The following is a 15909-nucleotide window of genomic DNA, read 5'->3' on the forward strand; positions in this document are numbered from 1 at the left end:
ATTGACCGATTGTGGGTGGAAGGCTCAAAATTTTACCAAAAAAATACAATACTTATTTATAGATTTTTCTGATTTAAATCGGTTAAATTTGAGTCGACATATGAGATTTTTATCGTAAATATACACTTTGTGCGTCGTTCATAGTATAAGCTTATCCAAAAGAAATGTCTATGTTTGTGTTATGAGCCGTACAGACTATAAGTATATCCGGACGGAATGTCTGTGTTCGTAAAGAATCTTACTTTGTGGCCGAACGCTAAGAATGGTCGGAGGTAAGTAAAATATCGATAAATGTGTTATCTATCCCATTAAGAAACAGCAGAATCGATTATGTTTTCGAACATAACTTATAGTGTCACCCGGATATGTCTCAAAATGTTGGACACGGGCATTATCGTCCGGATATAGTCTGAACGGAGCAAAAATATTATTTTCAAATGTGCACGGTATATTATATCATTAGTAGTTCCCTAAACTAGTGACGTTAACACCTCTCCTTAAATTGCCTTTTCCAACACTATTTTGCAAAAGTGCAGTTATAATTTCCCATTTAAAGGAATTAAAAAATTCTGTCAAACGATTTGCGAATGCATTAAAGTTCCCATTTTTACAACTTTTCGAAAGTTTATGTGAAAATAGGTTTCCTTCATTTAGCACAAAAGTAAACAATTAAGTGAAATTATAGGAAAAAAAGTGTTTAAATTTGTATAGCAAAGTGAGTGCCAAGAGTATGGTTAATAACTGGCAGAACTGCATCCGGAAGCTGAAGGTGCAGTGGCAGTCGCAGAACTGCATCCGGAGGCTGAAGGTGCAGTGGCAGAACTGCATCCGGAAGTTGAATGTGCAGTGGAAGTCGCAGAACTGCATCCGGAAGCTGAAGGTGCAGTGACAGGTGCAGTGGCTGAACTGCATCCAGAGGCTGTAGGAGATATGAATCCACAGCAAATGGATTGTAAGTCATATTTTTAATCTCATATTTAAAATTTCATCAAACTTTTCCATATTTAAAATTTCATCAAATTTTTCCATACAGCTGACGGACTTAGTCGCCAGAATGAAAGGAGTAGACCCCCTCCTTTCACCCACCGTATATTTGGCGATCTTTATCAATATTATTTACATGGAAGTGATGATTATGTTTCCTTCAACTTATCACGTATGTATTTATAAGTATTTTGCAAAATTTTTTATTTTTATAATAATGTTCAAAATGCTAATAAGATAATACTCTGTACTTTTAAGGCACACCTGTAGAAATGCTTCTAAGAAATGCACCGGTAAGGATTCCGCAACAAGGCATTACAGAAATGATGAGAAATTTTTTGGCGTTTTTCGCAAGAAATTTACTTTCATACGAAAAATGCGTATGCATAGCATCCGACGAGATGTATGTTAATGCTTTGGGGGGACCCTTGAATGAAGCGAACAGAATTAGGGTCTTCTCCATGAGCAGTGTGGCTATGAAGAGACAGTGGTCGGTAGTGGTGGCGTACTACCCATTGACAAGGGCAAACCCTATTGGTTTAGATGTTGAACAACTTAAAGATGTTCTGGAAGCGGTGGAGGAGACCGGATTTAAGCCACATTTTTACTGTTCCGATTCATTCCCTCAAATAAGAGCTGCATGCATTGAGGAAGCCCACCTCTTCATATTAAGACCAGGTTATACTTACCTTTTATATTCATTTATTTCCAAGCTTTCTTATTTAATTTGATATTTATTTCAGAACTAAATCCTTTGAACGAACGTGTGTGCTATGTCTTTTGGACATAATACATGCAATAAATTCTGCAAGGAAACATATAATGACTAATTTTGTTGACGTGAACACAATTCCAGAGCGGTTCAAACTGAGATATGGATACCGTTGTGAACGCTTCCGCCATTTTTACGACCGCAACTATGGCAACTACTCATTTAATAGAGATTTTTTTTCATCCGAATTTAGTAATTTGGAATCTCATACGGAAGAAATTAGGGAAATTTTGCGAAAATTCCACAATCTTCTAAGTTCAAATTTCGCAAAATATGAATTCGAAAAATTGGTTTATAGCGATATTGGTGAGTATATTAATTTATATCAATATATATTATATTTATTTTTTTATTTTAGAAACAATCGATGAGTACGTTCAATTTTTTATGCAGTCTGGAGATACTTTCAAGAAAGTGGTATACTCACTAATGGGAATTAAAGCGGCGGCTACAACCATATTCACAAGATTTGACATTGTAAATATAATAAAATGTAAATCTCTAACCACAATATGGTTAGAGCAATTATTTTCAATATGGCGTCATAATTACCCGATAAGAGCCACGTCATTATATCCAACATTGTACCTTATTGGGAGATTATACTCCCAATATTACATAACGGGACACCCATACACGACAAGGCATTTTCAATACGTTACAGACTTTGAAAAAGAAATGGAAATCCTTGAAATAAATTATTAAATTATCAGGTAACTAATCAGATATTTTTCATAATATCGCAGCTTTATAAAGATTTATTTAATACAAGGTGCTTTCATCATTTCCAACATAAATTCAATTTCTCTTGAGAAAATACAAAAATGTGGAAATTTTTTAATAATCAATTGAACTTATAATAATTGATAAGAAAAACTAAAACACGAAATGAAAACTTTAAGGCAATCACTAAACTCAAATCTCTTTGCAGACAACTAAAATATTTGGATGCTGCATTCTTGGACACAATAATGACATAGTTTTCTTTGAAGAATTGGAGAATATGGGTGGTAATTAGGTGGTGTAATTATGCTACCGGAAACTCGCATTCAACAACAAATAATTCGCATATGATTTTGGATGAAGGTAAGACAGAAACAAACAAAAATATTCAGCCAACATGGACAGACAGTAAAAATGTCCATAATAGCCATTCTACCAGAAATAGTATAAAATTTTCTATACAGAAAAAATTGAGAAAAACTTCTATACAGACACACAATTTTGACAAACTTTTCAGTAGAAAAAAAATGTTGACAAAATCTTCTATAGCAATAAAATTTTGACAAAATTTTCTATAGAAATACAATTTTTTCAAAATGTTCAATAGAAATAAAATTTGACAAAAGTTTTCTATAGAAATAAAATTTTGCCAACAATTTTCTGTAGAAATAATATTTTGACAAAATTTTCTATAGAAATAAAATTTTGACCAGATTTTCTATAGAAAAAAATTGACAAAAATTTTTATAAAAATCAAACGTTGACAAAATTTTCGATAAAAATAAAAATTTCACAAAATTTTTTATAGAAATAAAATTTTGACAATATTTTCTATAGAAATAAAATTTTGACAAAAGTTTCCTATAGAAATAAAATACAAAACAAGAACAAAATGCAAGAATAAAAATCAACTTAATTTTCTAATTTATAGCTGAATTGGAAAGAAAGAAATCACTGAAAACATTAATATACGAAGAAAAGCATGCGGTAAGTAAACAAACATTATCATGTCAATGTTTGCATAAATTAAAATGTTACACATTTCTCTGACACGGAGTTTACGTGGAATGCAAGCAGTTCTGAAGCAATACATTGATAACCGGGGTAGCATTGACGAAGCCATTGAAAAATCTCAAATACTGCAGGAGAACCCTCGTTTGTGTCCAACTTTATGCAAAGTTTTGGTTACTGAATTGATTTTCGGACGGAAGCAACTAAACGGCGAATCCAGACCTGTACAAACAGTACGCGAATACAGAGATCGTTTAGTGGAGGCTCTAGGAAGCGATCCAAGCTCTTTGGTGCAGAAGAAAAAAGGCAAGATTTACTGTTTAACACTCCCTTAAGACGTAAATTCGAAGATGGGAAAAAATAAATTGAACATTGCCAAAAAGGAAAAATCTAATTTCGATGAAAGTCCAGAAAAGCCGGGTGATATTCCTGCACAAACAACTGAAGAATTGAATCCATCAGACCTCGATAATAGCAGCACAAATGCTTTCTTATGGTTAATGGTATTCTCAGTATTGATGTATACATTTCCATTTCTTACATTTTATGGTGTCCGTTCATGGCTAGAATAATCATTTGAATTTGATACTTTTCAAAGGAATTGCTTTTCGGCGTTTGCATCAGCTTTAGTTGTAAACTTTATAGTATGTCTTTACGTATATAAAGCATTCAGCGAAAAAGATTCCAGCAGCACTAACCCTCCGATAAACGAAAAGAAAAATAATTAAATTTAAGAAGCAAATTTTACCCCCCATTGTAACTGATGTTGTAAATAACATTTTTGAATAAAGGCCTAATGAATAAAATTTTTAACTAATATATTATACACTTTCTTATTATTTCGTTTGTTTAGATGTTAAACCTCGCTATGTACGTATCAATAGAAATTTACTCAATGTCAATGATGCCCATGCTATGTTGGCTGATGAGCAATGGCGTAAAAAGGAAACCACACCATTCGAACGTTATGAAGATTTCTTGAAGGCAGTAATGGAATTGGAAGAAGACGAATACATGATGGACATGCATGTTGATGATTTACTTATTTTTCATCCAAAAAATAAACATTATTGGGCAAGTCATCAATATACCAAGGAAAAGCGTTTTATGCTGCAAGACAAGGTTTGTTCCGATGTGCACACAATTTAATATCCCATTTGAGAATTCATGTATCCTTTAGATACATGAATTCCCATCCAGCCTATATAAGTATCTCATAATTATTTTTAGAATAGTCCTCTAAATTACTGGCATGATATTTAATGTTTAAATTACTGGCAAAATTTAACATACCTGATGGTTGGCTGAATGATTCTCCATTAACAAATATAGGTGTGTATCAAGCTAGTTTAATTGGAGAGGCATTGTATGATGCTCGGGTACAAATCGATCATGTGTATTGTTCGTCTGCTTATCGTTGCATTCAAACGTGTACCAGCGCATTGGAAGGTAAGTGCAATAAATAAAAAAACATGGTGGAATTATCAATTTATCTATCGTATCAAATAAACATAAAATTAAATTGGAACCAGGATTATTTGAGTGGATGGCATGGTATCCCGAAGGTGTTCCCGATTGGCTTAGCAAAGATGAGTTGAAAGCAGCAAATTATAATGTTGATTCGGATTATCAACCACTTGTAACCGTTAACAATCTCAATGAATCGATAAAGGAAACAACAGAAGAATTTTATACACGTAACTATGAGGTTTTAAGAAAAATTGTTGAATCTACTTGTAAGTTGGTTAGAAATAACTCCTGTAATTTATATTAATTTTGACATTTTTCCTCATTCTAGCTGGAAATGTTCTGATTGTGGCTCATGCTACTACATTGGATACCTGCACCAGACAATTAGTAGGAGAAGCACCAAGAAACATTAACGAATTGCGACAGGTTATACATAAAATACCTTATTGTAGTTTAGCAAATGTTGAACACATTGATGGTCAATGGAAATTAGTGGAACCTGAATGTTTGCCAGTCACACATTCGAAAAATCCGCGGTTCGAATGGAATGCATTGAGTGCCACATAGTGCAAGTGTTTTGAAGAGTTTATTAGTAAACTTTCTTCCTAAATGAAACAAAACAAATACATAATTATTAACATAAAATGTAGACCTAACTTGTTATTAACTTTTTTTTAAGTTACTATGATATTTATTTACAAACAATTCTAAATTTGTAACTTTGTTTTTTTTTATTTATTTTTTTATGAAGAGGTTGTGGTCTTAAATTAACTTATTACAATCCTAGCTGTTGTAATCTACCTTTACAGATATAATACTAAAATGTTGGTCTCGAGAATATCACGCAATCCTTAATACTGCCATATTACTTGAGTTCGTTTTCTTTAAAGATATATTTTGTTTTTTATAAATCTGTAACAGAAAAACTTTGGGCAATACACATTAATATATGATGAAATGTAATGTAATGTCATCTCAAAAAAATAGAGCAAACAAAGTTGTAGATGTAAATATTATTTACATCAAGTATTGCACAAACATGTATATTTTTTCGGAATAAAATTGGAATTATCCCCGAATATTTTACTGCTCAATATATAGATAATATTTTTTAGCATACAATTAATGATAATTAATTCTATAAGATGGACTTATTATGCGTTAATCTGTCTCTTGATTGAAGATTTCAATTTTTCATTTGAAAACAACAGCCCGGTTGGAATGCCTGAAATAGCAAAAATGAACAATTTCACGCACGGTATGTAACTCCACCTTTAAAGCTTGGACCTATATTAGTTCTTCATGATGAAATTTGTAAGAAAATATTTAGCACAAAGTTGGATCACGCAGTTTAATGTGTTTCGGAAAAATGATTTTCGAAAATCTTCCATGATGAAAGAATTTAGTACCAAGCTAATCACATTTTGTTTTTTGCGTAAATCCATGTATTTACACATAATTTAAAATTTAGTTTACTATAACAATTAAATGAATTACAAAACACGGTATTGTTCTTATTTTTAATTCGCTTCCAAATGGAATGTTTTTTATACAAATATATGTACTAACTTATATTTAGTATTACTATTATTATGCATTTCTTATTAGTGAAGTTTGAAAACATCTTGTTAGCAATATTAAAAAAATATAGGTACGATATATAAATTGATACATAAAGAATGAAATATGTTTATTACTATAAAATGGATCATTTTTTACAAATCAAAAAGTTCAGGGTGGCTACCCACTTTCCGATTGTGAGAGAAATAAAATTATCATTCCCAGTCACCTTTGTTTTTCTTTTGTGTTGTGGATAAAAGGAATTTCGGATGGCCCGAAATAATTTACATATTGATATTTTAAGAAACTACTTTTATGGACAAAGAAACATCATTCTTCTAATAATCTAATCTGAACAAAGCATTTATTCACAGTAAACGACCCTGTCACTACATCCCTGCCAGCATTTCAATGTTCCATTTCATCCTCATCGCTACCACAGACTCGTAAGTGACACTGCAACAATCGCCAACTGTGATAGTATTTTGCCATCACTATTCGCATTAAAGTATTTTGCCATCACTATTGTTACAAGAGCCATTTTATATTTTGTGAAACACCAAGCGCAACTGGCTTATTATAATTTATTTCAATGAAAACGAAAATAAAGTGCTGAAAACATAGTTATTACGCTTAAAATTGTGAAAAGTAAATTGGTGAACAATTTTTGACTTTCCAAATGGAATAGTGATAGTTTTTCAAATATTTTTCCAGACACGCTGCCTCCATTGGGAATAAAAGTACTGGCTGATAGACGCTACAACATTTAACTTACAACTTGTAACTCAACATCAATCTCTTATTAATGCATAAAAATGTATTAAATGTGATGTGATAGAAATATAAATGTTATATTTATGAAAATTTATAAATGTTTCATAAAATTAATAAACATCTAAACAATCGTGTTTTACTTGACCATAATGATTCTTTTAAAACTATCTTAAAATGCACTTTGTCTGATTGTTTGAAGGGGCTCTTATTGGCGTCCTTCTAAATGTATCCAGAAGGGCTCCTAATAATTGCACTCATGCGATACTTTTTTGTAGTAACTTGGCGTGGTACAACTTCTCAATAGTGACGGCGCTTTTCCGAGGAGTTTTGGATATCGTATAAGACTGTTTTCGACGTAGTGGGGATTCTCTGAAGCGCCCCCAAATTCAAAAAATGTTGGCAGAGATCATGCAAAATGTTAATTGTCAGTTTCTTCCTACATTTTACAATAACAGCGAGGTTTCCCTAATGATTTTCTGATGTAACATCGTATGTTATATATTAATTTTCTAGATTTGCGTATCTTAAGAAGGCGTGAAAATATAATCAAAAACAATTTAGCTAAAAAACACACTAACAAAATAGTGCTTTTAATTTACAGAACATTTTGGTGCTCATTTTTTTTAATTTCATTTCTTATAAATGGACTAATGCGCTTTACAGACTATCAGTTATTCCGGACGGAATGTCGGTGTTTGTAAAGAATCTTATAGTGTGTCGGATCGATACGACTTGTCGGCGATGACTAAATAATCGGTAAATGTGTTATCGATCCCATAAACATGCAGCAGTATCGATTATGCCTTCGGACTTAACTTATAATGTGCACAATATATGGGATATGTTCGACGCGAGCACTGTCGTCCGGAATAACTGATAGTCTGTAAAGCGCATAAAACGTGCCCTATTTCTATATATTTATCATCTTTCTATAATTAAGTAATATTTCAATTGTGTGTAGTGTTGTGTTTAAAAAAGGTTTGAACTGAAAGGAAGTTCAACCTACCATTGTTTGAAATTGTGTTGAATTCAAGTATTCTTGATACTAATACGAATCCATTTTGTTCTCGTAACTTTGGCAACCCTCTCCTTAATTGCCGTTTTCCAACACTATTTTGCAAAAGTGCAGTTATAATTTCCCATTTAAAGGAATTAAAAAATTCTGTCAAACGATTTGCGAATGCTTTGCTAGTTAGACGGGTCCATCGAGAAAAGTTTTGTTTAGTAAAATAGCGCTGAAGAAAATAAATTAGCAGTGTGATAGCAAACATAGCAATTGACCAAAATTTGAAAACTTGTAGTGTTTTTGCAACAATTTTCTAAGCTAGTTGTGTGTGTGTTGGAAACCAATGATCTACAGGTCTTCCGTACAAAAGTAACGGAGATTTTGTTTGGTTGAAATTGAAATTCCAGGAATACAGTTTAATTATGTATCGCAGTAGTCCTGAGACAAAAAAGGTAAGCACGATAATGCATGTTCATATGTATGAAAGTTTTGAGGGGGGGCATGAGTCTGAATAAACAGTTATATGTGCATCACGTCTGTCTGATTGTCTTCTTTTCATTTTCTTTTTCAGCAACCCGAAATGTTAAATAATTTCTTCGGATTAAACAGTCATGGGCTGCATATGAAATGTTTCCAAGAAATGTATTTGGATACATGCAGTAAATTGGTTGAAGCGTCTGCCAACATTTCTCCCACATCTTCAATGATGGAGTCTTCATCACAAAGCTCATCATCACAATCTTCTTTGTCACCTACATCAACGGCAAGTTTGTCTCCTCCATCTAGACAACAACAACAACAGCAACTACCTGTAGGAGGTAACTTAGGTGGCAGTGGTATGTCGGAAAATTTACAACAGCAGCAACATGATGAAATTTCAAAATCACTACAAATGTTTGCTATGTTGACTGCCTATTCCAATGGGAATGGTAAGTAGAAATATAGAGTTTTCTGCACATTCCTCTATTCTTAGAACTAAAAAAATGAATTCCAAGGAATATTTTTTGTTTCGTAGAATCGATCGTTACGTTGTAATTTCAAGGTTTTCGCGATAAATTAACACTGGCATAAATATACTTTCGATTCTAAACTCGAAATGTTATTGTTACAATTTTGTGTTGGAAAGGCCTAATTTCAGAATTAAGGGCGACGACATTTTCATTATCATTTATTTTGGACTTAGTATCACGGTTCCCACTGGTGGTAGAATTCTACCAAAAATAGTAGAATTCTTGATGTTTTGGTGGATTTTGCAAGGCATTTCTCTCCAACTAAGAGATACTTAAATTTTCTATATAAATGGGATTTTGGCCAAATTTTCTATAGAAATAATATTTTAAAATTTTGTTTAAAAAAATTTTTTTTGGGAAAATATTCTATACGAATAAAATTTTGAGAAAATTTTCTATAGAAATAACATTTTGAGAAAATTATCTAGAGGAATAAAATTTTGAGTAAATTTTCTATAGAAATATTTTTTTACGACTTGTGGTAAAGTGCATTTGTTCCAAATTCATAATTTATGTATTTATCGAAAAAAAATGGGAAAATTTTCTATAGAAATAAAATTTTAAGAAAATTTGCTATAGAAATAAAATTTTGAGAAATTTCTCTATAGAAATAAAATTTTGAGAAATTTCTCTATAGAAATAAAATTTTGAGAAAATTTTCAATAGAAATAAAATTTTGATAAACTTTTCTATAGAAATAAAATTTGGAGAAATTTTTCTATAATAAAATTTTGAGAAAAAGTTCTATGGAAATAAAATTTTGAGGAAATTTTCTATAGAAATAAAATTTTGAGAAATTTTTCTATAGAAATAACATTTGAGAATTTTTTCTATAGAAATAAAATTTGGGAAATTTTCCTTTGGGTATAAAAATTTTAGTACATTTTCTATAGCAATAAAACTTTAAATAATCTATATATTATATTTTTTTGAACTCCTACCTCTTAAAAAACAACCAAATTCCTATTTTTTTTATTTATCGTTCTTCGTAATTAATACACATAAAAAATTAATAAACTTTTTCTTACATACAAAAGGCTTTACAATTATAATTCTATATTCGTAGAATTATTTTTATTCAGTGGAATATTTTTGTTTCATGGAATCGACCATTCATATCATTAACTTGTAATCTTTTTGTGAGTTCTCAAAAGTTTATATTACGTGTTTTGAATGAATAACTCAAAACACTTAGCTTTGGTCCAACCTATATTTGTAGGGATTATCTTGAGATCTTTACGATAATTATTTTCCTGCTTCCGTTTCCTAATTATGTACATATACAATATTGAACAAACAAAATCGCCGCAATCTTACTCACCTATACAAATGACAAGTTAAACAACAACAAATACCTATAGGCCGTTGCGGTATATCAAAATGTTTTCTACAGTAGTACCAACATGATGAATCTTGCTATTCCCATGGGAATAGTAGAAAATGGCTTTTTGTACATTTCCGTTATTCCTAGAATTGAAATTGAATTTTATGGAATATATTTTTTCGTGGAATCCATAATCCAAGGTTGCCCTGAAAAATTTTTAAATGCTTACCACAAATGGTAAATTGCTATAGCTTTGGTCCATGGGAAACTTTGGTTAGGATATACTCAAATATTCCCATCGTATATGACCACCATCTACTACATTTGTATTCATGGTTTATTTTTAGAACCGACAGCGGGTATCGAGGTACCCCAATTGCCAAATTCTCCCGTTGAGGCAGTAATGCAAGATTTTGCCTGTAATGGTTATATTTGTGATGAGCTTAATCGCTATCACCTCGGGATTCATTTGTCCAATGCCGCCGCTGCCTGTGGAGGAAATAACTTAAGTGCAGGCCAAAGTACCTCAGGACTTTTGGCAGCAGCAGTGAATCAACCTTATAATGGTGTCAATCCACTCACAAGTTCAGCACTTTCATTTACACCACAACAACTTCAGCAGTTGCAGCAATTGCAGCAACATAACATCAATCTGAATTTTAACAACAACTTTTGGAAAATGTTACCTACCCACTTACAACAACAGAATGCTGCTGCAGCTGCTGCTGTTAATATGGATTATAATTGCAATCAAAATAAGAAAATTCCCAAGCGCTATAATAATGGATCGAAAAACGAAAAATATGTAAGTATACATAACCAATATAGGATATTTCACTACATTATCACAAAAATATCGAAATATCGTTTCATAGAAATTAGATATTAACATTTCAAAAACGTTCTACAAAATACTGGCATTTTATCAGCAACTTACAAAATCTTTTGTCACAAAAACTTTATACAATTCATATTTTTTTTTTTTAAATTATAATCATTGATAAGATTTAATAAAAACAAATATCAATCAATATTAAAGTGAAACTGTTAACTTTTAAATTGAATAAATTAAAAAATTTTGATTTATATTGGAGAAATTTATAATAATTTTCAAGTTTGAATAATTTTCTTTGCAAATAGAAGGTATTATCGGAGCTATAAGTTTGGTTAGTTCGCATAAACCGCCATTGTACGGAAACTTTTTGATGTAGAAAGATCTTTGAAAGTGTATATCCTTTTTTTAATTTCAATGCATTTCTAATCAATCCGAGGCGAAATGAACTAATTCATAAAGTGTATTCTGCGTCATATTATTATTATTTTTATTTGAGTATGACTAGCACAACATATTGATACGCTATAGCCCATTTCTGAAACATTTGGGCCATAGTCGATAATTATTTTATATTGGTTTTTCATGAATATTAAAATTATTAATTTCGTTTTGTTTTGTTGGTTTTGTTCATTGTTATTGTTTTTGATTTCAGCTTAAAACCATGCATTGACTAAACTACAAGTGTAGCTTAACCAACAGAGGAAAAGAATGTTTGTCAAATTTATTTGGGCAAAGCCCTATAGACTGCAAGATGGTTGGATGGACGCACGTTTCGAAATTACCACATTCCTCATCAGCATCCTCTACTTGCAGCAAAACTATCAACCAATTATCAGAATAAATTCAGGCAGTTCATTAAACCCAACAATGAACCACACTTGAACCTTCCGAAAAAAGGTTTTACATGATAGCCGGCTTATGCCGAAATAAATTCGTACAAACATATCTCTTTTTCCTTTGCCACCGTCAAATCATCGGTTTGAGTGCAGTTGGCTGGGTTTATTTTGAGCGTGCTTCCTCTTTTCACATTCGTTTTGTTTTGATAAGTTTTAAGCTGAAATCAAAAACAACAACAATAATTAATTTCCTAGTCTTTTTAATTATATTTATTTAATTTTTTTTCAGACATCGGCTAAACATTGTGTTTTCTGTGAAAATAATAATGAACCAGAGGCCGTTGTAAAATCCCACGCGGTGCGTGATTCTTTGGGCAGAGTCCTTTGTCCTAAATTACGGACATATATATGTCCAATTTGCAAAGCATCTGGCGATAAGGCACATACTGTTAAGTATTGTCCCCAAAAGCCGATAATTACAATGGAAGATGCCGTCAATGCGGAATCGTTCCGCCTATCCAAAGGCACATACTATAAACAACAAATGAAAGTTTAAACAACTACAAAAAAAAATCGTAATCAAATTGGTTTCTACAAAAGAAGAAAATATCAAAACGTTTTGATAAATTCTCATTTTTAATCAATATACGATAGATATATATATATGCATATATGTTAAAAAAAATGTTTTGAAAACATTTTTAGTACTGAATTAATAATAGATTAAATAAATGCGCTTGATGCGTACTCGTTAGATTTTATAGTAGTATAAAAAGTTTTCTTTTATACATTAAAAGATTAGTTTTGCATAAACACAAATGTTTTAAATGTATAAAATTCCCAGTTAATTTAACTTTTGTATATGTATTACAAATCTATTACAATTTTATTGCATTTCAATCGTAGCTAATACGTTATAATGAATTTGCTTACAATATACATATATATGTAATAAACCAAAATTTGCCTTCAAATTACTCTTAATTGAGTTAACGATTTTTTCACAATTTGTTGATCAATTGTGAATTCGATTTTAAAAGTATTTCATACAATCTTTTTAAATTTTTTCTAATGTCTACATGTAAAATGATTTTTTAAATTAATCCATAAAGTATAACTTCAATGATGTTTTGTTTACACATGTTATATATCTCAATACCTAATTTTCTTAATATTTTAAAATAATTGACATTTAATTACAAAAAAAACAAAAAAGAATAAGATTTGATATTAAATTTTTTAAATTAAATATTTTCTTCGTTTAAAACAAAATTTTTGCTTATATTGATCGTGAAAAAAACATATAATGTTACAACAAGAAGCTAATTTTATTTTCAAGTAGATTTTGAAATTTCGTTTAATATAAATGTCTTAATTTATTTCATTATTACTCAATATTCAATATGAGAATTCAATCATTTTAATTTTGTGATTTATAAAAGTTAATGCACTCATATTAACATAATGAGATATGTATGTAATATTGAGGTGTGACGACCATCATCCAAAACAAATCTTATAAGTCGAGCTCGATTTATGTATTCTAATTACCACATATGTAAAAAATTACGTTTTATAATAAATAAATGTATATTTTTATACAAGCTGAACATGACAAGAGGATCTATTTTATTTGAGGTTCTTTGCAGGAAAATAAAAATATCCGCAAACTCTAGCAGTTTGCTAAAGCTACTCATATTTACTACGAGTTTAGTAAAAAGTATAAAATAAATAATAAACTGTACTGTTCCGAGGGTAACTCCAGTAAAGGTATAATAGAAAGCACATGAAAAAGAGGTAATTAAAGTAAATAAATAATAAATAGGCTTACCAACATAACCAGGATGGTGCAATAACTACTTGGCCTAACAGCCTGATGCAAGTGTATCACAAAAAAAAATCTTCACCTGGGTCATTATCATAATCGCCGCCCGCGGAAGTGAGAATTACCGAGGATTTTAGAAACATGGACTCCATTTTCCATGTTTTTAAAATCCTCGCAGATACTTTTTTCCGAAATCAAAGAGCGATTGAGTGCTGTGTACAGTAACTATTCTTTTTTCGAAATTATAGTTCTAAACCGAGGTGCCACCCTCGAACAATTTTCCCATAATTCTTTTCACCTATACCAATAAATTTCCCAGATTATTCAAACAAGCACGAAGAAATTTACCGGAATAACCCAATTGATTCCAGAATTGGGAAACTGAATTTGGAGACCAAAAGAGAGTCAACGAACAAAAGTACTATATGGGAAGGATGACCGAAGAGGGAGATAATTGGTTTATGCCGACGGGGTTGTCGGAGCCAGACATGAAGCGATTTACGTCAGCCAAAAGTATGCGAGAGTATCCTGTAAACATATAACCATCCAACCATATACATTTTTCTTTTTTTTTTTACATTTTACTCGTTATGAAATTCGAAAAACAAAACGTTTTTGCAAATTCTGTAAAAACAAAATAATCATGAAAGTTAGAATAAGCGACAAAGTTAACTGGACACTTCATTTACTCAGTTATGCAAAATCAATATACATACAAATTATTCATTTTCTCTTGAACTGCACTTGCTTTTTATTATTGGCAAAAAGTTGCTGAAATAATTCAAATGTGTTAGCATTGCAAATAAACAAGTATATAAAGCAGTAAATTCGGCCGGGCCGAATTTTAAATACCCACCACCATGAATCAAGTATAATAGGTTACTATGAAAACTCTTTGTCGTAGTGGGTTACTTGATAATATATAGAATTGTAGGGGGTTTCATGACAAATCTTCTCCCAAACGAGCCAGCTCCCGAAGACTAACTTTAAAGATTCTACCTATGAAGGCCAGATAAGATTCTGGATTTATGAGAACCAATTTTGTTTGAGTTTTAGAGAAAATATAAACATATCGTGTATATGTTGAAATTACGCCTTGACTTAAAATCTTAAATCTGTAGATTTTTCCGCATTTATTTAAATACGATGAGTAAAATCTGGAACTTTTACTTTCAGTTTGAAGCAATTTTCATGATCAGTGCGCCTGCTATACCCTGAAAGAAGTGTTTTCTTTTTTGAGAAACGTAATTTTAGGCAAGCAAAGTTTTCTTTTGACACAAATTTTAGAGACAATCGTTGAATAAACGAAACACTTTATAAGAAAAAGAAATTTCGTTTGTCTAAAATTTTATTATAGATTACTAATTTCCAGCAAATCGGATAAAAACTACGGATTCTAGAAGCCCAAGAAATAAAGCCGGGAGATCGGTGTATATGGGGGCTATACCAAAACATGAACCGATAGGCATCATTTGCTACTCACATATTTGTGATCTTAAAATACCTCCAGATTTTCAATTTCAAACAAGTCGGCCAGAAAATATAGTCTCTAAACGCCCAAGAAGTAAAAATCGAGAGATCAGTCTATATGGGGGTTATACCAAAAAATGGACCGATATACCTCAATTTCGGCACTCTTATTTGTGGTCTAAAAATCCCTCTAGATTTCGAATTTCAGGCAAATCATGTAATAAATACAGTTTATTGTAGCTCAAGAATTTCAGGCAATGCGGATGTTAAATATAGTTTCTAGAAGCCCAAGAAGCAAAATGGGAGATC

General features: G+C 31.2%; 3 protein-coding genes across 3 annotated transcripts in view; all 3 read left to right on the plus strand.

The window, feature by feature from the left end:
* The first annotated feature begins 621 nt into the window (after positions 1-621).
* The window catches only part of Abi (tyrosine kinase Abl), a 49661-nt gene continuing 34373 nt past the window's right edge, over positions 622-15909 (plus strand). Inside the window, exon 1 of the mRNA XM_075292502.1 lies at positions 622-715. The gene's annotated coding sequence lies outside the window, so the exon portion shown is untranslated. The remainder of the gene's footprint in view (positions 716-15909) is intronic.
* On the plus strand, positions 4475-6748 carry LOC142222371 (ecdysteroid-phosphate phosphatase-like). Its single transcript, XM_075292494.1, has 4 exons — positions 4475-4612; positions 4721-4939; positions 5023-5226; positions 5289-6748. Exons 2-4 carry the CDS (start codon positions 4753-4755, stop codon positions 5525-5527), a joined length of 630 nt encoding a protein of 209 aa, XP_075148609.1. The 5' UTR covers positions 4475-4612; positions 4721-4752; the 3' UTR covers positions 5528-6748.
* nanos (RNA-binding protein nanos) lies at positions 8483-13923 on the plus strand. Its single transcript, XM_075292506.1, has 4 exons — positions 8483-8752; positions 8872-9229; positions 10982-11439; positions 12595-13923. Exons 1-4 carry the CDS (start codon positions 8723-8725, stop codon positions 12859-12861), a joined length of 1113 nt encoding a protein of 370 aa, XP_075148621.1. The 5' UTR covers positions 8483-8722; the 3' UTR covers positions 12862-13923.

The sequence above is a fragment of the Haematobia irritans genome, chromosome 1, assembly GCF_050003625.1.
Source record: "Haematobia irritans isolate KBUSLIRL chromosome 1, ASM5000362v1, whole genome shotgun sequence".
Lineage (NCBI taxonomy): Eukaryota > Metazoa > Arthropoda > Insecta > Diptera > Muscidae > Haematobia > Haematobia irritans.